At 36.2% G+C, this 25,457-nt stretch overlaps 1 protein-coding gene across 2 annotated transcripts in view; it reads right to left on the bottom strand.

Moving 5' to 3' along the window:
- Nucleotides 1-25,457, bottom strand: part of PDCD6IP (programmed cell death 6 interacting protein) — a 41,552-nt gene that overhangs the window by 10,927 nt on the left and 5,168 nt on the right. The window contains exons 2-15 of one of the 2 annotated variants that reach the window (XM_076330913.1): nucleotides 23,375-23,429; nucleotides 21,490-21,559; nucleotides 18,007-18,134; nucleotides 17,255-17,408; nucleotides 13,994-14,094; nucleotides 11,410-11,526; nucleotides 9,586-9,808; nucleotides 8,726-8,849; nucleotides 7,825-8,002; nucleotides 7,306-7,417; nucleotides 6,337-6,506; nucleotides 5,323-5,571; nucleotides 3,810-3,944; nucleotides 2,756-2,850 (exon numbers count right to left, since the gene is read on the bottom strand). In XM_076330913.1, coding sequence (XP_076187028.1) covers nucleotides 2,756-2,850; nucleotides 3,810-3,944; nucleotides 5,323-5,571; nucleotides 6,337-6,506; nucleotides 7,306-7,417; nucleotides 7,825-8,002; nucleotides 8,726-8,849; nucleotides 9,586-9,808; nucleotides 11,410-11,526; nucleotides 13,994-14,094; nucleotides 17,255-17,408; nucleotides 18,007-18,134; nucleotides 21,490-21,559; nucleotides 23,375-23,429 — 1,911 coding nt within the window. Of the gene's footprint in view, nucleotides 1-2,755; nucleotides 2,851-3,809; nucleotides 3,945-5,322; nucleotides 5,572-6,336; nucleotides 6,507-7,305; nucleotides 7,418-7,824; nucleotides 8,003-8,725; nucleotides 8,850-9,585; nucleotides 9,809-11,409; nucleotides 11,542-13,993; nucleotides 14,095-17,254; nucleotides 17,409-18,006; nucleotides 18,135-21,489; nucleotides 21,560-23,374; nucleotides 23,430-25,457 lie in introns of both variants that reach the window. The other variant, XM_076330912.1, reaches the window with a different exon arrangement.

The following is a 25,457-nucleotide window of genomic DNA, read 5'->3' on the forward strand; positions in this document are numbered from 1 at the left end:
AAATCTAGAATTTAAAGCATGATCATTGAGCTAGCTCAAACTAAATCTGGAATCCAAATCACTTCCACAGAAACAATCCTCTAGCCAATCCTCTGATCAATTGTTATATTTATTTTCTAATAATGTCTTTATGTGCCAGCTCCATACTGGGTATAGATCGCTGAATTAGCCAAAAGCTTTGGGATCAGAAATCATAGAATAGTCAGAACATTTAGCTACTTGAAAGCTTTCCTGAGAACTTAAGGAAACCTCAAGGCTATGGAAAAGGATAAAAGTAAATTTCAGTAATTTTGACATGTAAAGGGATGCTTAAATACAGAAGAAAAGCAATGTCGTATTGCTTGTAGATTGTCCTAAATGAATTAATATTGCATGCAAATACCATACATCTAACAGAACTGGTAAAAAAAAAAAACAACAACAGAAGAGTCTGCTAGATAGTCTGCAATATCATTTATATCTGGGTAAGCATAACTATCAAAAAAAACCCTGGCAAAAATCTGAATGGCTCAACACATGAGCTTTCAAGTTCTCTATTCTGTTACCTCTACTGTTGGAATGACTGTTGGAAAGATACTTTCGTATCTTACTTTGGTAAGATACAAGGAGGCTTTGATGTCATGTTGTACTACAAGCTACCATTAAACAGCATAATTTTACAGTCAGCTTGTCATGAAAACTCCAAGAAAGCAGTTCTAAGTTACATATTCAGAGTAATGTAGTGCATTTCTCAATGCAAAGACTCAATATTTGAGATTGGGCAGATTCTTCAGGGAGACTTTAGGAAGCATTTAAAATTTCAGACAATTTTGCGTAAAAATGATAGGTGAGCAAGAGGTAACAGTTAGAACTTGATAGCTGGCATTCTGAAACAGAAGACAGGAGACTGACAAAGGTATACAGTCTAGTTAGCAACAAGTTACAGGCATGCAAAGGTGAGCTACAAAGGTATACAGTCTAGTTAGCAACAAGTTACAGGCATGCAAAGGTGAGCTGCAAAGGAGAACAAAACTGGCAACTTTTGTAGAAACTTGGTAGAAGAAACAAGGACTGAAACAAAAACTCCAAGAAAACTGTCCTCGCAGTTACCCCTGCAGTAAAAAGGAATGATGGAGAAAAAGCTGGAAATACTGTCCTGATGCTGTTACATATGCATATGTGTATCTCAAACTGCTTGTTGCAGATAGTGGAGTAACAATTCAAGACTGTATTATACCGAAACTAACAAAACCAAAACTTAACATCTTAGAAGATGACATAAGGGATGGAAGTAACAATTTTCTTCTTAAAATTACATTGCAAAGACCAATGGCTTACAGAACAGTAGTACCAGTCAGAGTGAAGTATATTTTGACCACAACATGACCAAACACATTAAACGTGAAGCTTAAAACACTATTAAAACTGATCCTCCAATGGGCAATCATTATGTGGGAACAAAAAATATTTCTAGTTCTAAATAAGAAACCATTTAACAAATTTATTTCCACTCAGTGAAGACACAGCCCCCAGTCAATATTTTTATTGTAGTTGGGGGGGCAGGGGGAAGGGGCAAAACATTTTATTCGCTCAAACTGTGGGTTGGGCACACTGAGAAATACATTTTGTAGACGTATACTACAAATATCCCAAATCTGATCATTGCCCCAAACCTTGACAGTTTCATGTCAGTGAACAGTTAACATGAGGCAGTAAAATATATCATGGCAAGATTCAGCTGAATGTTTTATCAACGTTAAACCTACAGCTTTAACACAGAATGTTAACATATTAGATATGTGAGATATTCAGACCTAAGCCTTGGTTAGGCAGCCTACAGCTTCCAAATTGCATGAACGTAGCAAGTGGAAGAGAGGTGGGAAGGGGTTGCATATAGTTGCTAAGAATTAATTTACAAGCACAATGCCCAACTGAAAAAGAACAGTTCTACAAAGGATTAAGTTAGGCAAGGTAAAATCTGAGGGCTGAGCATCCCATTCACAACATGGTACATGCACAGAACAACTGCAGTTTCACCAACTGAACTTAAGTAACAACTAGCCCTTTTTATAAAAGGCTACGTGCTTTGCTAAAGAATAACAATTAAAAGGCAAATCTTTTCAGTTATGCTTTCCTTTTAAGAGGAGAGCCTAAAAAACACAGCTGAAGCATACTATACTACCCTGATCACATGTGGGGGACAATGGCAACATCAGACACTTTCCTTCCCATAAAGGACAAAATCTACTTCTCTCCCCAGCAGTACAGGCAACCCACATATCTAAACAATGATAAAATATCAGATTAGATCAGACTACGGAGCAGAGGTGGAATACCAACGTTTTCCCCCTACCACACTGGGCACATGGAAGGCAGTCATATGCTGAAGCATTTATCTAATTTTTCAAACCAAAATGACAGCAGAAGCAAGGTGCAGAAATCAGAAGTTCATCAAAGGAAAGAATAAAATAAAACGATTAACAGACACATGCCAAAAAGAACTGAGAGAGAAATCATTGTAAGATGAAACAGATTCATGCTGAACCGTATAGAGGAACAGTAGATTTTCATATTTATTTCTCCTATCACTTTCCTCTTTTTTCAGGGGAGGGTAGAATGGGGTTAGCATTATGGCAAAGAAGAGGTGATCGTCTTAACATACCTATTCTCCCTTTCTCAGTTCATCAAGTACCATAATAAACATGTCCCCAGAGATTAATTTCTGATAAATACTTAACCATTTCTACAACACTTAAACAAGACATTGAAATCTTACTTGAGCAGTTCATCTCTTTCAGTCTTGCGAGCAAAGACAATGTCACTGCATTTGTTTTGGAATTTCAGCAGGATTTCCGTCAGCTCATTGTAAAACTAGCGAAGGAAAAAAAAAAAACAAACCCCATGCTCAATCAATACTTTCAGACTCCATGCTAGCATATTTCTACATATTGATCCAGTTATAGGCGTTACATTATTACAGTGCCCAGAACCTGCCATTCCAGTAAAGTTTGCTAGTGCATTTTATTCTGCTTTTCAAAAACAAATTAGTCAGCTGTTGTCCATCCCTGTAATATCATACAATTTTTATTTGTTTTAATATGTGTGTGTATAAATATTAAAATAGTTTAAGACAACTAGAAAATGTATTAAAACCAGAACAAAACTAGATCACTTCTGGTGATTATCTATTTATTTTTAAAGAATAATTTTTTCTTTTTTTAATTTTATTGCCGTCAGTCAGTTCCGTGCATTTCATTTATATAGACATTTCAGAGTTTTATTTGCTTTTTTCCTCTAGTAAGCTAACAATAAACCAGGAAGAAGTACTTAATACAGAAGCAGTAAGACACCTTCCAGAAGCCCAGATCAAAAAAAGCAAGCTAAATAAAGCCCTCCTCATCTCTCATGTATGCAGTAGCAGTATATTAAACACAAATTTGATAAGGTGATTAAATACCATGGGAGAACAGATGAAAGAATTCTTCAGATGACTCATCTGGGTACTTCAGCATCAGTTACTCACCTGTAATTAACACCTTTTCCTATCTTAATATAAAGCAATGCTCAGAAAAGCTTACTTTTCAGACAGGAACAAAGAAGTATTTCAGTGTCCTGGTTTCGGCTGGGATAGAGTTAATTTTTAATTGTCCAAAACCAGGACACACAGCTGTCTAAACAATCAAAATTCAAGCAACTCACTGTCCTCACTTCAGTAGTAAAAACCTCAAAAACGTACCTCTCATCTAGCATGTCTGCAAAGTTTGTTATGATTTGATTCTCGTCTCATTGTGTAAAGAAATGTTCTTCCAATCCCTTAAGCGTTACCATACCTTTGTGCCTTCTTTTAAGTTGGCTACAAGTTCCACGAAGTTGTCATTTGCTACAGCTAAGTTCTTCAAGACTTCTTCTCTTAAATTAGATTCATTGTTTGATTGTTTCATCTTTGAAAAATCCTGATGTGCATTCTTAAAAGAAGGGAAAAAATAAGCAGTGAAAATAATGCAACCTAGTTCCATGTAAGATTATCTATCTTTTGGGTTTTTTTTCCTCTTACTCATTGCTTCTACGCCCTTTTCCTAATACCTGCCTTTCCTCACCTTCCAGCCACACACTGTACTTCCCAATACTTGCTATCTGCCAAGTGCAGTGGCTATTTCAGAACTATACATGTATTAACTCACTGGCAGCAGGTATCAGCTAATTACCTGTTCTGTTGTGGGCTGCCTTCAGCTAATTCTCAAGTTCATACCACAGACTCTCTTTCAGAGGCTATACTAATTAGGCTCCCTCCTGTACTACCCTCCATTGACATTCATAAAATCATACTGAAAGTTGGTATTTTTAAGAAGCACTACCTCAAATTTGGTTGACATTGGCAACCTATTAAAAGGACAGGGAAGTGGAAAACTGACAAAAGGATCACCTACGTCTCATTTCTTTTGGGAAAATAAACAAACAAACAAACTTAAAAAGACTACTTCAGCTGCCAGAAGCAGCCAAACTTGCACTCCAGGACATTCAAACATCAAAGTAACACCCATCAAGATTTTAAAAGTATATATGTTAAAAGATATCTGAATACAAAATCTTTGATAAACATGGGCCATACGGTCATTTAGGAACAGTTTTTTCCCCTTTTGGAGAAGTATCCTATTCTTGCAAATGCAAGCTGCAGTCAGAAGTTGCAAGTAATCTTGTGCACAGATAGGCCCCATCATTACTCAAGCCACTATCATCACTTGTCCAAGCACTAAGACTTCCTCTTTTGCCAGACGTTTCAGGTACCTGTCTAGTGTTACTGAGAAATTAAGGCTGAATCTATAAATCAACTTTGGGAAATTCTCATTACTTTTTACTTTTATGAGCTTTGCTGGAAGTCAAGCAGATTGTAAATAGCAGTTAGGAATAAACCAAAACATACTTCAGAGATCCAAAATGTCTTCTAGTAGACAGTAAGGACAGGTCTCCTGTTATCCCAGAAAGACGTATTAAGATGGGATGAGGGGAAAAACCAAAACAAAACCAAAAACTTCTTAACATACCAGTTAAGCTTCTTTCAAGGGCAAAGCCATCTGCACAAATTGGGCCAAGAAAAGGTCCAAGAGAATTTACACTGGAGCACTGGGAGACTCTGCTGAAAGTTCACATTTCTTTCCAATGAACACAAAAAAAACCCACCCCTGTATTTTCAGTGATCAGAGGAGTAAAGGAGTATCAACTGGCCTATGACAGAGTAACAAGCAAAACAGAGTAGAAAGCACAGGAAGGTTTCTAAAGCACTGAAGAGGTAGGGAATCATTGCTCCTTACTTTAAGACGACGACAGACATACAAGGTGTTGTACCTGAATGTTTTTGAGAAGTTCTTCCTGCTTTTTTAGGGACTCTTGCACTTTCTGTGTGTAACTTCCATAAATTCTGTCCAACTCAGCCACAGAGATAGCCTCCTCATTTATAGCACCATCCTGCGCAAGTGCAGTCAGGAATTTGCTTGTCATGTCAAAATTTACAGATTTCAGATCATTTTCCAGTTGTTCTCTCTCCTTCTTAACTTCATCCAGATTGGCCAGCAAAGTTCTTAAGACATTAACAACCTAGGCAATAAAAATTGTCAGAAGTTAGCACGTTTAGAGGAATTATTGCGGAAGTATACTCTATTAATAGTTTCCATCTTGCACTCCTCACTGATGCTGGCAACACTACTGCGTAAGTATTTGTTTATAAATGTGTTTAAGATGACAAACCAGAACAGAATGCAATGAAACAAAGATCTTCAAGCATTTCTCAAGCTATATTCTCCTCTAAAGATTTGCTTCCACTAATAACACTGAATTACTACAAAGATTTTTAATTTTTTTTTTTTTTTTTAAACTGATCAGATATCTTCCAATAGGTTATTCTTAAAATGGCAGTCAAAAACACTGACTTCAAATCACTCCTATGAGAAAAATTATATTGCTGTACATGAGCCATGACTTTCTTGGAAAGCAAGTTGGTGTCATTGCCTAATACTTTAAAATACTGGGCCATGTCTTATACATTGCCTAATTTCCCCAAGAACTACACCGTACCACCCCTACATAACAGAAATATTCATCAAGGATCGCTCCTTTTATAATAGTCAACCAGTCTTGCTGTCCATAGCAATTGAACTTGCTTACACTAAGTGTCACAAAATATACTCAAGCAGATATCAAACAAAAAGACAATTTCTTTTCCAAAATGTTAGTTACCTCCTGTATCATTTGCGACAGAAACAAGAGCAGCTAAGGATCAGCTTCCACACCAATTCATGTAAGTTTACTTTGTTAGACCAATAGCACTTCTATTCAAAAGAGAGACAAATTGCAACGCTTTACCTCACTTCCTTGTAATGTTTTTGCTGGATTGGCAGAAGGAATGGCTGCGTTGAGTTCTGACTCTGGCTTACACAGAAGTGCAATCGTATCCCGGTGAGACTGATAGCGCTCTTTAACTTGGCCATCTGCTTGCACAGCTTTATTCAAAATATTATGGTAATTGGCTCCCTCTGGTGGTGGGAGGAAAAAAGGGTGTTTATAGCATTTCAAAACTTGTTTTATCCAAGCCTTGCACCAGAGCAATTTTCATGCTTTTCAGCAAGTCTTCATACGTTTATGAGCCTGCACATTATGAAGTTATTAAGACGTATAAATAAAACAAGCTTCTAAGTTATGTTTTAAATAGTGCATAAACCAGGCACCTATATTATTTCTCCAGAGAAGCATACAAAAGTATATGAATGAACACTGGTTTGAGCTACTCTCCAGATTTAAACCCCTGTAACTTTGACAAACTAAGGCAGTGGTATCAGTCCTTTGTTAGCTTCAAAACAATACATATTAAGCGCACAGAAAACATGCTATAGTGATGGCCCTAAGTAGTTTGACTAACGGCTGGGGAAAAAACCTAAAACAAAACACCAAATCAAAGAGAAAAGAACACCTTGACGGGAAATACAAAAAAGAGACGTTATACAAAGAAAAATACACTAAAGTATTTAAGAGGTAAGTGCAACCAGATTCTTAGGAGGGCAGCCATTTTTCATTACACATGCTTTCTGAAACTTTAGCATGCATGTGCACTCCAGGGGTGCAAAAGCAGCAGCAAATTCTCTGCTATCACATCATCTCTCGACTCCAAATAATGGTTCAGATTGCAATAAGGATATTTTGGCATAATCTTTCCTAAACTGAAATTTGTATCTTTAAAGATAGTATCAGACCATTAAAAACTACTTTAATTTACACAATGAGAATGGACATTTTTAGAGCATCCCCAGAATCCAAAGCATGAAACATGAACTTTACCTGCCCTTAAAGGCTTATAGAGTTCATTGGATGGTGTTCTCTGCCAGCGTTCTTTGAATTTTGTTCGCAGGTCATTGTCTGTAGTTTCTTCTTCATCTAATACTCTTAGTGACTACAAGAGTGAAATGTCACATGCATTATAAGCCGTTCTAAACATGAAATAGCTACAAAATATACAGCTAGTGTAGAAAATATAAAGAATGCTTATACATCCTTTATAAATTTAATTTGGCAAATAAAAAACAGGCATGAAAGGCACAAATCACCCAAATTTTTTTAGAAGGTCCGTCCCTCCCCCCCAACAATTTCAAAAACAAAATACTTCCAAGGGAACATCCACATGTGACAGCATAGTTTTTGTATGGACTAAACACTTAAATGGCATATTTTTAAAGTGCTATTAAGGTTACAAGCATTTTGGATAATCGTGCCCTTTTTCTATTGCCATTTAAAGAGAAAAGAAGTTCAATGGTGGTGTTTTTTTAAGAATGTTTTAGTGTTAGTGGTTGCTGAGCTTACTTCATCTAAAATTTCTTTGTTCCTTTGTAGCAGTTCAGGCAGATCTTTGATCAGCTGATCAACAGTCTGAATTCCTCCCTGTTCGATCACAGACTTAGACTTGTTCAAAATAGACTGAGGAACAGTATCACCAGACACATCTTCAATAGCAGCAGGAAGATTGAGGGAAGCCAACACGCTGAAAAAGCCAACATGTTAAATAGCAACTTGTTTGTACTACTAGATGGTTTTATCCTGTAAATAACACTGCTATCCAAACAAACAATCACACAGTCAATTATAATGGAAACAGATTATAATGTACTCCTGGACAGCAATTTCAAACTGAAAACTCTAAACTTATTCCTAGTGTATACCTCACCAAAAATACGTTTCAAAGCTCTTCAAAAGCTAAACAAATCCTAGTCTTCTGGCACTTACAAAATACGGCAAACATTTTCCATCGTAACTATCTGGTAGATGAAGAACCAACTGCCTTGAGTTACATTCCTATCTTTCAGCTTGATATAATTTTTTTTATTATTGTTTATTTTAAAGAACAAAATTTTTGGGGAAAAAATATCATGTATTGAGTCACTGGTACAATCAAACTGACCATTGGAATGTGAAAATCCTTCTAGATTAATGGTACCGGAACTTTTTCTGAGCAAGTGTCAGACTCCTAAAAAATGAGGAAAGATTGAAAAAAATCACATACTATTTGTTCTTAATATACTTTCAGTCTTAACATCTGCAGAAAAGTAGTTCTATATACTCCTGCTATGGCTTAAGTTTGCCAGCCTACCATACAATAATAAAAAGCCGCTGCTGTAATCTGGATGTCTGCAGGCTGCAAGGCAACCACTGTTTATAGGCTTTTCCATAAATTCTCTTGAGAAATTTAACAAGAAGCCATACTTACCCATTTGCCAGATTTGTGGCTTCTCTCATCTGGGCTATTAACCTGTTCACTAGATCTGCCTTTCTCTGGTTATAAACACTCACAGACTGCTGAACTTGCAATGGAACCATCTTCTCAAACAGGTCTGCAATTAAAGTAGTATAAATTACTCAAGTTGCACTGTGAAGGTAAAAGGACACAAACATCTTCACAGCTCTCTCGTACAGGTTGTACTACAGACTGATCTAAAAAGTTTAAGATACTCTCCCGCACTCCCCAAGATGTCTTAAAAAAATAATTCTACAGGTTTTTAGATTAATTTCAGTTTTTAAGACTGAAACTGAGTTAGAAATAATTTAAAGGCATTGTATTTAAAACAATTGTAGGATAACAAATCAGATTTTCCCTAAGGCTTCGTTTCTAATTTTGCTTCTTTAAAGGAAGAAAATGAGAAAGGGAAGAGAGGATCATTTTTCAGAACTCCCCTGTACAGCCAAACTGAAATTTTTCAGCTTTATGGAAGGCCAGCAACTAGGTTAGTTAAGATTGTAGAATTTGATACCTTTCGCTTATATTAGTGTTCCTTCTGAAATTAAAAACGTTGGTTTAACATACAAAAAATACAGTTGCTGAGAAAAATCTTTAAGAGAAGTGCACATTGTAGATAACAATTTTCAACCCGTGGTTTATTCTTCCAGTACTTTTTAATCAAGTAGTAGAACAACGAACTGGAAAAGACAAATGGCACTTTCAAAAACACTGCTATACACTTAATACAATTCAAAAGTAAAAGTTTACTTTTTCATGGTACAAATGAACTTTGGTGACCATGTGTTTCACAAGGTAACAATTACCCTGTGTGCTCCACACACTTTGCTTACCAGTGAATTTCTGACTGAGGGGAACAACAACTGGAGTAGACTTCACAAGACTGGCTTTTCCAATGGACTCCAAATCTTTCAGGTCAGGAACCCGGTCATGGTAAATGAAGTCATTGTCTTTTTTGGCAGCTGTAAGTGCACGGTTGATTTTGTCAACCAGATCTTTAACATTTATATATTCATCATAACGAGATGCCACTGTTTTCACCAAGTCTGCTGCATGCTAAAAGAATAAAAATACAGTTAACATTAAAATAATAACTTTTCTTTCTGCCTTTCATACATACTTAGGAAAACAGATGAACTTCCCAGTTAGCCAAGTAACTACTGCTAACACATATGATCAATATTATTATTTCCTAAGAAAACACTCTCCCCTCTTTTATGTATCAAAAAGAAAAAAGGAGATTTTACTCATTAAAATAGTTCATTAAAAAAAAAAACAAAACAGTAATCAAGTTAATACCTCACAAGTCTCACTATGACTCCCCAAAATCCAAAAGAAGTGATCATGAGTTAGAGGCAATAACACTTCAAACACCCATTCACAAAAAAAAAAAGCCACCATGTCATTTTCACATTGTTTCATGAAACCCACAGCTTGCTTTTGCAGGTACTGCAAATTGTTTCTCAAACCTTGCTCGCATTCATGAAGGAAGAGGCCAGAGTCCTGCTTTTCACATCTGCCACTAACACCCATCTAACCTTAAACTCAGAAGCTACAGAAATTATGCTAGAATCCTACTGCAAATTAAGATAAAGTGCAAGGTCTGCCGTCTCTTCAATTCCCTCTGCTCAGCTTAGATGCAACCCTGAGGTACCTGGTTTTCCTACTTCCAATTTACTGCAGAAGAGATGCAAGACAAAACACTGTCCTTTGACTGTATCTGTTCAATCCTGATCACATTTGTGTTGTGAACGTGAAAAACAAAATACTAAGAAGCCACGTTAGTCAAGGTTCACATAAACTCACAACAATTCAAAACCTCAAACTTCTTGGGATTGTGAAGTGGAACCGGAGCTACATTAGAAGTGAAGTATATTTGAAATTTGATTTTTTGCCGCTTTCCATTGTGCCATAAATCACGCAACAGTAGTTTTGGTTTGGTACAATACTACAGTCTAACTAGCATTTGCCAGAAACAGAAAATGAGTGAAGAAACAGCAGTGTGCATATATACTTTAATTTGGAATAATTTACTTTAATCTCTCCCCCTCCCCCCCCCAGTTTAATCCATCTTTGTTCTAGCTTTTAAAAAGGGAAACAAAAAGAGAGTATTACTTTATAGCAACTGCATTTTTCAAAAATTCATTACTACCTTACTCATTACAACATCTACATCTGAGTCCCTCTAGAAACTGAATATAGAGGCAAAAAACTATAAAGACTAAAAATATAATTGTTTGTACATTTTTCAAAAATTATTCAGATTTAAATCAGGATTGCAGGAAAGGAGTTAGGTATAGACCAGGCAAATTTTTAATGTTTTGGGGATTTTTTTAACAACATTATTTAGGAAAATTTATTAACAAATATGCTATATTAGCTATACTGAGATAAGAAGCCTATGCAAACGTAAAGATACAGGCTAAACATGTCAAGCAGTATCAAACTGCCCAAACTCATTAAAATAGTTTTATAAAAGCTACAGAGATACCTCTCATCTTTGCTGCTGCTCATAATTTGATTCATGCAATAAACACGCTCTGCAACTTTTTTTTAATACGTTTCATTCTTAGTTATTTGAATTTTAGAACGCTGAGCTAGCTTTTCAGGATTTAAAGTTTTCCCATATTTTTCAGAGAATAAAAGAAGTTGCCCACCTGTAACCTCCCAATTTCTTCACCGAATTTCTTCTGCTGTTTTGCCAGGATAGACTGATGATATTCTGCATTGGCCTGCATAATGCAGTGCTTTGCAGCCAGAACAGGAAACACCTCCTGGAAATAAAAATACTGACCAGGGGAAAGTCCAACCACATTAACCACCACAGACAACATGGGATGCAGGAAGAAAAAGGAAGAAGAAAAGGAAATTAGAATCACCCAATTAATGGTTTAGATAGGTTAAAACATTAGAGGTAAATGTCAGAGACCACATGACTTTGCATGGATTGAATAGTCTTTTTTTTTAATCTGTTGTTGCAAAATTCTTAGTGTCCATTATTTTAGATGAACTACAATTTAAATCCAAGCCATGAAGTCAAAACATTTACTTCAAAGATTAGAAATGCATGCATATATTAGAAAGGATAGTTGCAAGAACACACCCAAATGCCCCCAAGACAAAGTGTTCTTAAAAGAAGGGGAGGCGGGGGAAGACAGACCTTTTTTCTAAATTTAACAAAGCAATTACACTTAAAACAGCAGCAGGCCTATCAAGAAAGTAACTCTAAAATTATGAAAGCAAAGAACAAATAAAGAGGACCAATAACTATTGACATGGAAAGCAATTTAAAAGTCATTTTCAGACTTTTATACAAATGCACTTATCTTTGCAGGAGTACCAACCAAGACACGAAGGAAACATTATGCTGCAGCCCACAGTATAGGCATGGTGTTTGATCAAGGATTTGGCCTTACTGTTTTATTTCTTAAATCAAGGAGCACTGGAAAACCGAGTGATGTTTTAAAGACCTCAGTGTATAAAGACCTGCTTCTTCACATTTGTGCAAACTTGCTGCCCCCAGAGATGGGAAAAAAAAAAAAAAAGGTAAATTTGGAAGAAAAAGCTGTTTGGGAGGCCCTGCAACTGGAGTCTGACGCATCAATTCAACCTTTATTTCACACCCCTAAACCTGTAACTGTTCTCAGAGCTAGCGTTAACTCATGGAACCAGCAAACCTTATGATGTTCTTCCAAACAATCAATTGACAGATTACTGTGCAACTGGAACAGGGAGCAGATCTACGGCTTAGAAAGGTCCACAACAACAACAGACAAAGCAATGGCTTTATTATATCTCATTGCCTCTAAGAAATCAATCATAAACATAATACCTAAGTGAGAAATTGGCCCAATCTGTAAAATGCCACAGAATGTGCGAGAGGAAATACATGCATGTATAAAAGAATCTTTAAAGTTGCAGCCAAGCAAGGTATCAATTGAACTTTGAAAAACATTTTTTTCAAAAATATACATAAAAAGTCACTGACTGGCCTACAAAGGCATTTGTGTGATTTATTGCTTAAGAATAAAAATGCCTGCTTTTACTTTAATACAGTAGCCCTTACCCATACGGTTCCTATCAAGATTCTATTCCGCATTAGAAACCGGGGGGGGGGGGGGGGGGGGGATTACCCGATTTTTTTTTCTCCAGAGGGAATAAAAGTGCCTTCAGCAAATACTTTGGCAATTATTTGACTAAGATTGCATATTGTTATAGGACCAGACATCAACCACTTCCATTTATCACTGATAAAAATACTTTTAGTAAGTTTTCTAGTCTATTTTTAGTAAGTCTAGTATATTTCACATTTTATTTCTAACAAGAAAGACCACTGCAAGCTGGAATAGTTATTTTAGAGTTTTGAAACTATTAATGAATGAAAAATAACTGCAAATTAGCAACAAGGGATGCTTCCCAGGGACATACACAAAAAAAGCACTATGGAAGACAATCTCCTACTTCGCTAGATATAAATGTCAAGAGTCCAATATCAAAAGTAAGTAAATCTTATCCAACTTTTACATTTATAACACTGCACAAAAAGTTTTCTACTATTTTATGATTTGAACATAATTGATACATTTGATACACTGAAAACCTGCTCATTTTTTAAGTACTCATTATACAGTATATATTCAAAGAGCATGAAAAAAGATCCTTCTGCATCTTCCAAACCCAACAGCACTCAAATGAACAGTCAAGACTAAATTGAGATAATTTACAAGTATCAAGATTGTTTTGGGGTGGAGGAAGAAGAGCAGGCAGAAGGACAGAGGACACACACTGGCTTCCAGTCACATTTTTCATTAACAGGTAAGTGAACAGTACCACTGTATTCATGCTGTCAACACGAGAGCAAATTTCACATGAAACCATTGAGACTAGAAGCCAATTAAGACCCATTAGAAAGTGTTAGTTTGAAAAATAGATTTAGTAAGGCATTAAGTACTAAGAAGGCATCCCTAAATGCTATCAAACATTTCAAGTTCACTTTAAATGAAATGCGTTGCAAGTAAACACATGTAATAAAATTTTACTTATTTAAAAAAACTACACTATCTTTTGCCTCCTAGATTCTTCACCACTTTTCAAATTACAGGTTCATTTCCCTTAAACGTAGCAATATGTCAGCTTTTCTTGAGGATACATTTTAAGTGTATTTCATCAAGTACATTGTAAGCAATAACAGTTATTCACAGTAACAGCAGATCCCAGATTATTTCCATGAGAGTTACTAACCTTGGGCAAAGTATCTTTATATTGACATTGTTTGTAAGCATCACCATAGTAATCTGCAGCTTGATTAGCTAGTTTAGCTATGATACCATCTTTCATTTTATCTGGGGGGAGGAGGAGAAAAAACAAAGAACAATTATGATTATCATCAGTTTTTACAAGCGAACAGGTAAATTACTTCATCTTCAAACAGCAACAACTGCATTCTAAGCGTATAGCTTTACATTAGAGGTGGGATTCCATTCTTCTCTCTTGACATCCAGCAGCAGTTTCCAGATTTTCCTACTACAATTATGATGCTGAAGGTTCAGTCAGTTGTACAAGAAATCTTTTGGCAGCTGCTGGCATTTATGCAGGATTAAGGGTGATGCTTTACCTCAGACCAATGGCAAGCTGCCAATAAAAGCCGCAGTCCCACTCTTAACTCTGGCAGCTTGTTCCCAGCCCTTCCCTTGTGCCAGCACAAGCATTTGTGCAGCCATAGTCAAAGACTTTAGCTGAAATCTAGTTAGCAAAAAATAGTTAATTTTCAGCAGGATCTGTTCTCATGTTCTTCACGTCAGGACTCCCAAAAATTTGCAAAAGTCCAACAGAAGAGAAGGGACTGGTCCTTTCCATGGCAGTCCACACCACCGTTAGCTTACAGCTGAGTATAGAAACACCATTCCTAGACATAAATAACCACAGTTCCTCGAAGTGGTATCTGCTACTTCATATCAGTCACATGTGCCTAGCGGCGGTATTCCCTGCCTCACGTCCTCACCCTGTTCCTGAAGCCAAAACTGTTAAAATAGGAACATGCTGCATCTATCTTTATCTCCTTTTATAATCACCTCTGGCCTGCAATTCAGTCTTCCAAGAGAAGGCAGGCAATCAATGCAAACATTGGCCATCCACTCGAAACAGCTGCCCTTACAAGCAAGTATCCTCCGATTCAGGTGATTTTTATGTACTGCCAAATTGATAAGCATGAGTGGGGGGTATGGGGAGATTAGGAAGTCTGCAGACTATGCTTAATTGCCAGAATAAATTAAAAGAATTCCCAAGTGGGCTGCTCATTCCAGCACATTCACACATCTATCTACAACACTTCAGGCATGAGCTATGATGTAATATATTTACCTTCTATGAGGTAAATAGATTTAAGGTATGCCAGAAAGATCTTTTTTCTGCGGAATAGGATTTAGATGACAAACGGAGAGAAAGGAGCTTATGAGATCCAGCAACTTCACTGCTAAAATGTTTCTGTCCAGTGCACTAAATATTCAATAAAACCAAACAAAGCCTAAATAGACTGTCCTCCTAGCCCCACTTAGTGTGTGGTAATTGCATCTTCCTTCATAGAGCTTGAGCTCTGAGAAAAGAAAAGAAAAAAAAAATTTTGGCATGTTAACTACATTTCCCTTAACAAAGGAAATGTTAGAGGAGACTCATTTGTCCATGCATACAGCTCAGAACAGATCTTTCACCATCAGAAGCTTTAGTTTTTACTCACATATCTTTAAAATATTGCAGTTACAATGCAAGCCTTGAGATGGAATAGCAAACACATGCAGATTTAAAGACACTTAAAAAAACATTAAGAAAGGCTCAGAAATTAAAGAACTGATCTGTAGTTATGCAGTGGAGTTAGATTTGACTGACCAATTTGTTTTTTGCCAAACACTTCTGCTTGCTTTCAACTTGTGAATAAACTCAGTTCTATCAGAAATAACATTATCAGCTGGTAAGCTGCTAAATAGAGTGTCTCACATGAGAGAAAAAACAGAAAATTGCAAGTAAGGTAAATAGTCAATGCAGCAAGAAACTAAATTTGAGTTTTGAGATCAAACTCTGAAAAATTTCCCCTTGAAAAATAGGTTTCTGAAGTTAAGCATGTTGTCAAACATGATTCTTCACAAAACATCTTTCCTGCCAGGGAAAGGAACCTCTCTACATCTGGCAAAATCTACAGCTTCCACAGCCAGATGATTATTAAACTTACTGTCCTTCTAACACTGGCAGACTTGTGGTCTTGGGAGTAGTCACAAAAATCTTCAGCTCACTGGGCACATGTGGGTTTTGGATTAGCCTTGCTTTATCTTTGCCACATTTTGAATAAGAAGGAATCAAGGTGACAGAAAGATCTATTTCCCACGCCTGCTCTGAAGAAAAGTTTCAGGCATTTGTTATACAAATTTATTTCAAAACAATGACCAAATAGCCAGAGACTAAAACACTGCTACCAGCATGAGAAAGAACACAAACATAATTTATCAGTTGGCTGAAGGACAGTAGTTTCTCATTGAGATTCTCCTAAATGCAGTAAGGCTATAAGAATTTTCAGGGTTCTTCCCTGTGAAGAGAAGAAGCATCCCAGTTAAAATAACCTCCGTCTTCCTCCATTGTATTCCAAACAACGTGGGGAGAGGGAGGAGTTGGTGAGCAATCACATGTGACCTCTATGTCCTTAGTTCTACTTTTAGGTATCTGTAATTTCTAGATGCACAACTTCTTGCGAATACATAGAGAAGAACAGAATAGCAAAGAGTAAGAGCTCTTGTACAGAAGATAGTACTGTTCCACAGGAAAATTCTTTGAAGCATATGCTCTTTAATAGTTGTATTAAAATATGCAGCCCCGAATCAGTATTTCACAATCAGCCTTTAACAGTCAGGGACCTAATTCTTTGTTCTACCTGCAGAATTTCACTTTCCGAGATAAACAGTGCACTCTCAAAGTTAGACTGGGTCAAAGAGTTCCTCTCTTAAAAATAGGAATGATCAAACAGAATTTGTCTCCCCTAAACTCTTAGAAAATTTCCTTTGTTTCCTCACAGAGTCATATCTTTCTTTCTAAATTCTCATGCAGTCATTCCCCAGACAGAGGAGGAGGGGTGTAGTGGTAAACACCCTATGCACTATTTCTAGTACTCTCAGTTCTTTTAGAGAATGTCTTTTGTTCTCAAGAGGGGAAAGGAAAAAATATAAACCAGCAAAATCCTTTGTAAAGATGAAGACTAATGGTTTTGGACATAAAAAAAAAGGAAAGGCAAACGGGATAACTGCATTGTTAGGTGAACCTTAGACAAATTCAAATTCTTAATTGGCATCTGTAGTTTGTGTTTAATGACCTTCCATGGTGGGGGGAAGGGGAAATCAGTAAAGGCAAAACCAAAAACTTCTGAAAGGCCCTTTACAAGCTCTTAGTAACTTAACACACTTCTAAGTTTTTGTGGAAGTTGTAATGAGCACATAAATATACAAGCCAAAAATTAAGATATACCTCTTGTAGCTTTCAAAAAAAAGACTTCTTGGGCTTGAGCCAACATAATAAGACTGAGAGTTCCAACTGTGTCTGGAGAGATGTCCACTGTAGGTTCTCGATTCAAGGCTGACAAAACCGTGTCTTTAATGTGTTGGAAAGCACCACTCGCAAACTAAGTAAAACAAAATAATATATTATCATTCATGTTTCCAAACAGATTTTTTCTCTTACAAATATAATATGTTCAACAAAAAAAAAAATAGAGTTTTTTTGATATATGGTCTTCCGTTTATTGTTTAGCCACTAAAAACAATTCCTTGTGACTTCTTGTTCCTGAAGCCACTTACACTGAAACATTTATCAAGACAGACTATAAATAAAGGTATATTGGCTACACCTAACGGCATAAGAACATGGAAATTTTAATGCATTCCACAAAGAATAAAGAAAGAGATTATTACTGTATAACTTGTTAAAACTAAAATTTATACTAGCTAAAATTATTACATCTTAAGCTGAAGGTTATTAGTTACCAACACACTTGGGGGAAGGGGTATGGGGAACTGTACGGAATTAAGTCCTTCAAAGCTGGTAAATAAATATGAGCCAAGACCAGGTACTTAGCCAATCCACCTTTGCAATTAAGAGGGGAGAAATATGTATATATATTTATGTATGTGTATATATAGCTTTAAAATTGAGAGATACTTATTTGATGTTCTAAGATTAGTAATTCTGAATTCCTAAGCATAAGCAGGGAGCCTCTGTACCTGATAGTGCTTAGCTGCAGCTTTCAGTCCTTCATCGTTATCTAGATTCTGTTCTGCTGCAATCTGGCTTGCCAGTGCTCCACAGTTGAACAAAACACAGGTCTTCTCATACCCCAAACTTGCCAGAGCTGCAATCAAGACAGACAGTTACCCACACTGTTAAGAAAATAAACTTCAGTACACTAGCATCCTACAGATGATGCCAACACAACTAATATCTGTACTTAAAGATATCAACAGTTTTAAGCCAAAAAAAATAACAATCATACTGAACTATTAAAGTCCAAGTCATCTTCATTCTGAAGGCTTTACATAGTCTAATTTAGTACTTCCACAAAATGTTTTGACATGAGGAACTACAGAGTGTGGCATAAAAGTAGCAGCATGAAAATCTACACAATACACAAAATTATTTGAAAGTCTTTCTAACTAGAGTGCAGCTTTTTGGCTCCTGAAGATACAGAAATACACACATTACTGAAGGATGATCTGAAATATGAATTTCCATGCATTAATCACTTTGCAGTAACTGCCCAATTACATGCTTTTACTGTATCTTGAATGCAAAATTAACTACTCTTCTCTCATTGAGGCCAAAGGTTTTTACATGCTCTGTCTTACTATCTATTGAAATGCAGGGAATTTTTCACCTCTCAAAGCTATTGTTTCAGACTGAAAACGCTGACAAATATCTTGGTTATACATATACTGAAACAGCTAAGGATTTACTTAATTAAAACTTGTGCTTACTAGACAGCAGTGTGGCCTGTCCAGACTCAACTCCTGTAGTACTTCATAGTCCCAGAGGATGGAGCCCACACTTCTAGAAAGAGTAATCTCTCAACAGGAACCATTTTGAATCTATTAATTGCTTTCAAAAGGTTATTGGCCATATGCTAGCGCTGGAAAATCTAAAGACTGCAGATATTAGTTTCCTACTACTGCTAAAAAGGGTCTAGACACGCCTCTTGGAGAATATAGAAAACTCAACTAGTGAATTTTCAATTTCACAAACCCAGGTACAACTTCTAAGTTATCCTTAAAACATGAAGGTACTAAAGAGGCACATTTGTTTCATTTCATTAACATCCAGCCTCCTTATACAGTTACATATTTATCTAACATATCTCTGAAGTTTCCACGTTAGTGCTCCCTGACCTGCACTAAACTTTCAGACAAGCAGCCACAAATCTGACATGCCGTTTTTCCCACTTGGTTTCCCTGAGTGAAAAGTGAGTTACACAGTCGCTGTATTTCATCAAGGTAACAGTCATTTATCTAGATCATCTCTCTTCTATAGTTTATTTTCCAGAATTTTTCTAAAAAGAAGATCTTGTACAATGTACGCATCATTCAAAAGACTAAAACAAACACAAGAAAGGAAAGAAAATATGGCTTTAAAGTTTCTGAAGTGCAAAATCACTTTATATGTAGAATTACTTTATACTCTGGACTGCATCTCAAGTGTGATTTACTACAGTGAGAACAGCTGTTTAGCAATATAGATTTTCCTCAGACTCATCTGTTTATAGCTCTACCTATTAACTTAAGCCAACATATTTCAGATTACACGGCATGCCGTGAACTGGGTCACTTTTCAAGCAGCCACAGTATCTGTCAGCTACCCCTGTGATATGGACTTCGGATTTAGGGGAAGATGGGAAGAAAACAGTTTGTCACCACAGCAAGAGCCAGAACTCTCGAGTCACACCCCTGCATCTTGGCCCCATGAAAGTCAAAGGAGTTTTACACTGAATTTCCATCTGGAGGCAGGATCACCTCTTCTCAGAGGTCAACAGAAATTTTTGCTCCCTCAGTAACTGAAAACTTTGCTTTACACTGAGAAACCCCACTGCTAATTCTGATCTGAAGGAGAGATACACACATGCTATAGTTAATCTGGAGAGCAGCATCTGGATAATCCGCGATACAGCACGGTATAGATATATACTAAAAGACTCCTTTTGTTAATTTCTTTCCACTAAGATCTGCTTTAAGGTTTCAAAATAAAATTTATTCCATTGCTTGTTAACTGAGCATTACTCACATCTCAGTTAAGAATTTCTTTGATATTTCACATGGAATGTTGCATAAATCTCTGGCCGTCTGCCTCACAGATTATTTAGGATAGTATATAATTAACCTGCAGACAAGTAAGCTTTCTCAAGCTGCTGTAACATCACATTTATTCAAATTCTCAAGGTAATCATCAACATTATGATTACTGATTCTTTTTCTCACAATTATTATAGATCTCTGGTGATTCACAGACTATGTTTAAATCATAATTAAATATTCTGAACTTTACTATGAAACAGGTTCAATCATCATGAAATGCTAGCCCCAAAGAAGACAGAACCAACCAAACTCTGAGGAAAAAAAACCACAGCATCTTCAGGAAGGTCTCCAATTATCCAGAAGGACTTCTTAGAACAGTCAGAAAATAAAGCAAGGAAAGGTGTGCACCACCTGCTTATGCATAGGAATGCGGTGTATTGTTACACATATAGTTCACACAAGCACAACTTTTAGCGCACGTATTCAGAACATGGAAAATTGCAAAGACTTTCAGTAGTTGCTAACAGAGAACTATATAAAGGACACAAAAACTTTTAAAAAAAGAATTAGTACTCTAACTTTTTCCAGGCTTTGCCTGGAGCTTCAAAATTGCAATGGTCATCTTGCAATGCTAGTCATGATGAACACTTAGGTATAAATAGAAACACTAAAGAATGATGACACATGACTGAACAGCTCCTCACTTAATCAAAAGGATTTAGTCTTAGTTTCTCTATTGGCAAGTGTTCCAAATCCATTTAATGATCCTGAATTTGCAGTGCAGAATTGTCCCTATATGACTAAATCGAATCGCAGACTCAAACTCCTTACGTTTGCAGGAAACAAATACAATTTTTTTCTTTCCAAGTGTTCAAATCTTTATGAAAATATTTTAAAAAGAAGTGATAGGAAAATCATTTCAGGGCACGGGCAGATCCTTCTATTCTCTTGAACAAAATGTGACATCAGACTAGGCTACTGAAGCCAGCTACCATCACTCCCCTTCTTCTAGAGGGGACTCACTCACTCACAAGCACATCTCATGAGGATCTTATTCATTTAGAACAGTAAGTGCTGGATTATCAAAAACCTACTACTGAAACTTAACATTAACTTGAACAATTTAAATTAATGTCAGTTGGGGTTGCTCCCAGAAAAAGTCTGAGGAGCAGACAGCACAATTATTATCAGACTGCACATCTATTTGTGCCTCTGGAAAACCAAATCTCAATTTTATAGAAATTCTTTGCATGGTGCCCATTGATTCATTACCAATACTGAAGTGATTAATCTGTTACCAAGATAGGTGAACTCATTTGAAAGCTATGTTGAGAATACTAGAAAGACTATTAACAATTCAGCTATATAAAAATATTCTCAAAATTTAATATCATTAATACTTGCACTTCCAGCACATTCACATACCCAATTTGGCAGATCCTCCAAAAAGCGATCCTTTATCAAAAGCATCTTTCCATGTAAATGTTACACAGACCTGAAAGTTGTGAAAAAGAAGGATCTTTATCTCTAACATTAAATACGAAATCTTCAGAAAATATGCCAAATTCACATATTTATCCTTTTATATTCTAATTGCGTAAAACATTTAATTCACTTGTAACATCACAAACATTCTGGAAGTTTCAGGAAATCATCAAGAGTTATTTAAAAAAAAAAATTATTCTACCTTTTTTCCTTCCTGTTAGTTTGTTCAAAACATTTCAAGCAGACAAGACAGAGATTCTCAAAATAATCTTTCAGCTCTGCTCATATTCTGAGTGACAGATAAATTTATTTCCAAATCAAGATATTCCTCTCCCAAGAAGTCTGACAGTCAGGTAGAGTCACAGTTAAAGGAAGGCACCCAAACAGGCAGTTTCCACTGTTGCAAATTACTAGCATATTTGGAACTGTTTTGTAATACCAAAATTCACTCATTTTTGAGTTAATTCAATAGCAGCATTATCAGGAAATGCACTCAGGAAAGAGAATGCAGGTAAAAAACAGTGTGTTTTATATTACACTTCCAGCATGCATTTCATAGACAATGCAGATACTTCACAGAACCTGCTTTGAAGTTCCACAACTTGATTCCTTATTCAGCTGATCACACTAGCTGTAGGCAACTGGTATCAGACCAGAAAAGATAGCAAAATTCCTCGTTTTAAAGTGGTTGTGGAGAATAACTTAAGAAAGAGCATGGTACTGTTTGATAATGTATTTTCCTCTAGCAGCAACGCTAGTTCAGGAAGTTCTGGTCCCCAGCTGTTCTTTGCTGCTTCCATTGATAACTACTTCCTTTTGATGGAACAGTTTACAGATCTGCAGAACTTGCTCCTAAAGTTTTCCAGTTTTCCATGTCTCAGGGTTTGCAGATCACCATATAAAAACATTTGCACACTAAAAACCAAAGTGCAGTTCTTGGCTACAAGTTAATGCAGCTACATGCAAAACTCAAATCAGTTTGAACTGCATTAAAACTATTCCCTTACCTGTAATCTGTAAGTCTGGAAAAAAACTTTTAATCATAACATTACCATTTAACTATGATTTGATCAGGAAAGAAATGGAAATTCTGTCCTATTTGTAAACACATCCAAAGATCTGCATCTTTTTCCACCAAAATACAGAAGCCTATTCTGTAGGCTTTTTTTCCCACCAAAATACAGAAGATCTATTCCAGTCTCCACCTGAGGAAGACGTCAATAGGCAGAATTTAAGCTGAATTTCTCCTTAGAGACAGGATTCTAAAGAAATACAATAGGGGGGGGGAAAAAAGCTTAATGAACACCATGTCTATACAAAATTTATGTAATTTGTAGATGCAGAGGCAGGAATAAAGTGGTAAGCTCTTAAGTGGGCTTATTCTGTTAGCTGTTGTGAATGAAACATCTGTTCTACTTCAAAAACCAAAGATCATATTCCATCCATTACTAAAGGTTTTCCCATAGAAATTATGTTTTAAAAAGCCTTTATAACATAGTATGAAATAGACTTCTTGGAAAAAGGAGAGTTGAAGAGGAATCAGCACAGCACAACTCTTTCTGACCTGGACAGCAGTGACCACTAGCCAAGCCAAAACATTTCTGAATGTGTAAAATGAAGGCAATTATGGCCACTACCAGTGAAGTTTCAGTACAGACTGTATGTGAGCACCGACTAGAAAATAAACAGAGATTAGGAAAATAAGGCTCAAAGAGATTAAATGCCTTGCCCGAGAGAAGTACTGTTCTGTGCATTAGGTACAGGCTTGGAAGTCATACATCGTCGGTGCCATGATTCAGTTTAATGGTTTGACAAGTCTTCTTACCTGATTTTCAGAGAATGGAAACTTTGGTTCAATTGAACACAACTGATCATAGTATCTACAAAAAAAAAAAGGAAGAAACAGCTATTAGATAAATCAAATTAAGATTTTTGTTTCTTACATTGGCACATAAGGAAAAGGGCGCAAAAATCCCGCACACACGTAAGCTGTGAAGCTAATTTGTAACTATGGAGGATTTACAGGACAGACAGAAATTCTGCCTAAAGGGATTTTTTCAGTTGAGGAACAAGTTCAGTATGGGCAGTCTTCCACAGATAATGTGGAAACCCTATCTCAGTCAGAAGTATAAGAGTATCACAGATGAAGCTGACCCATTCCACTTTCTGATGGAGGGTGGATTAGAAAAGAATGTCATGCAAAGGAGTCCCTGTATACATACAGGAAGACAAGTACATTAGACATTAAATCATGCTGCAAAAGTAAATTAAGTACAGCATTTAACATAATATTAACAAGCTATACCGCACTCTCTTGATCTGAACATTATATCCCACTCCCCTACAATTTCTGACTCATCTGTTTAAACTTCAGTATCTTTGAAATAGATGCCATTTGCCTTGCACAGTATCAACTGGAGACCCTAACCATTGAAAAAATTCTTGAGTTGCAAGCTTAGTTTTCATGAGGGTATGTTGTAGCAGCCACAGTGAATTAAAACCAGAAGTTTCTCTGTGCCAATATTTTGTCTACTCACAGTGGAAGATGTTTAGGAAAGAATGCCAGAAAGATAATATAACAAGTATAGCATAGTCCCTCACAGAATCTATCCAGGCAACAGTTAGCAATTCAAAGTTTTCCTGAGTTGTACCCTACACCTGCACCACTTGTTAAACACGACAGGCTGGATACAGAACAGAAAACCTTTAAACTGCCAACAGCTGAGAACACATAACATGTGAAGCCTGTTTCCTGTACTCTTCCTATAGCACTTGCCATATGGGCATACACCCAACATTATATTGGTCAAATTCTTTTTTTAACAATTTATATTCCCAATATACAAAACACCTTGTAGTAAGGAGTTTCACAGTCTGTGAAACAGAGTTAACATTGTTCCTGTTTCCTTACATTACATTATTAAATATTAATCACTATTGATCTAGACATGAAGCAGATGTACAAGGCCTATGTTCTGCAGGCAATAAATGTTTGTTTAAAAATTCAAGAAACACTTTTAGAAGTCATATACAACAATAAAAATAGCATTAGCATATTCTTCAGTGAATTATATCTGCCAGTGTATACAGTACTACAGGTTTCTGGCTTCAACTGAGCCACTGCAATTTAAGACACAATATACTAAGCCATATCAGAAGCTACAATAATCTGCAACAGTAACCCAGCAGGACTTCCACTAATAATTGAGTTGAAAGAAATTGCTCCTAAGGTGTAAAAAAAAAAAAAAAAAAGTCTGCAGATGTCTGCTGTGACAGCAGTTTAATCAAGATTAATTCTTACTTTTAACAACTTACCAAGTATGTGAAACGTATAGTTAAAAAAACCCACAAAAAAACAAACCTTAATGCGGATTTTAAAGCTAATGACAATTTTTCTGTCTACACAAATCCATGAATCTATATTCTACCTTGCCATACTTCAGCATTAAGGTTGCTAGTATAAGAGCAGCCATTATGAAGTCAGATTTCAAATATACTTCCCCTGAGAGAGTTAACTTTAGAAATCAAAGGTGTTTTTCAGAAAGAACTTAAAATATTGGCAATAACAGAGTCTGATAATTTTAAACTATGTGGTAGTACAGTAACTAATACCTTCCAACGTTTACGAAGCTAGCACATGAAAGGTAGTGGCTTTAAAAGAATGTATATTTATTTTTTGTAAGAGATTTTCATTTGTCTGTTTTCTTCATCTTTCATTTGATGGTCATACCTTGAAAGCACATACCACCTGAAATGAAGCAATAATTAAAGATAATCTAGTTACAATTTGGTTTTAAGTGACTTTACATCCAAGGCTTGATCTATAAAAATCGTACAGAACAGCATCCCTTTTGTAGTTAAAGAAATTCAGCTTTGCATGTTGATGCTCTCTCATCAGTTTACATTTG

Source organism: Aptenodytes patagonicus, chromosome 2 (genome assembly GCF_965638725.1).
Source record: "Aptenodytes patagonicus chromosome 2, bAptPat1.pri.cur, whole genome shotgun sequence".
Classification (NCBI taxonomy): Eukaryota; Metazoa; Chordata; class Aves; order Sphenisciformes; family Spheniscidae; genus Aptenodytes; species Aptenodytes patagonicus.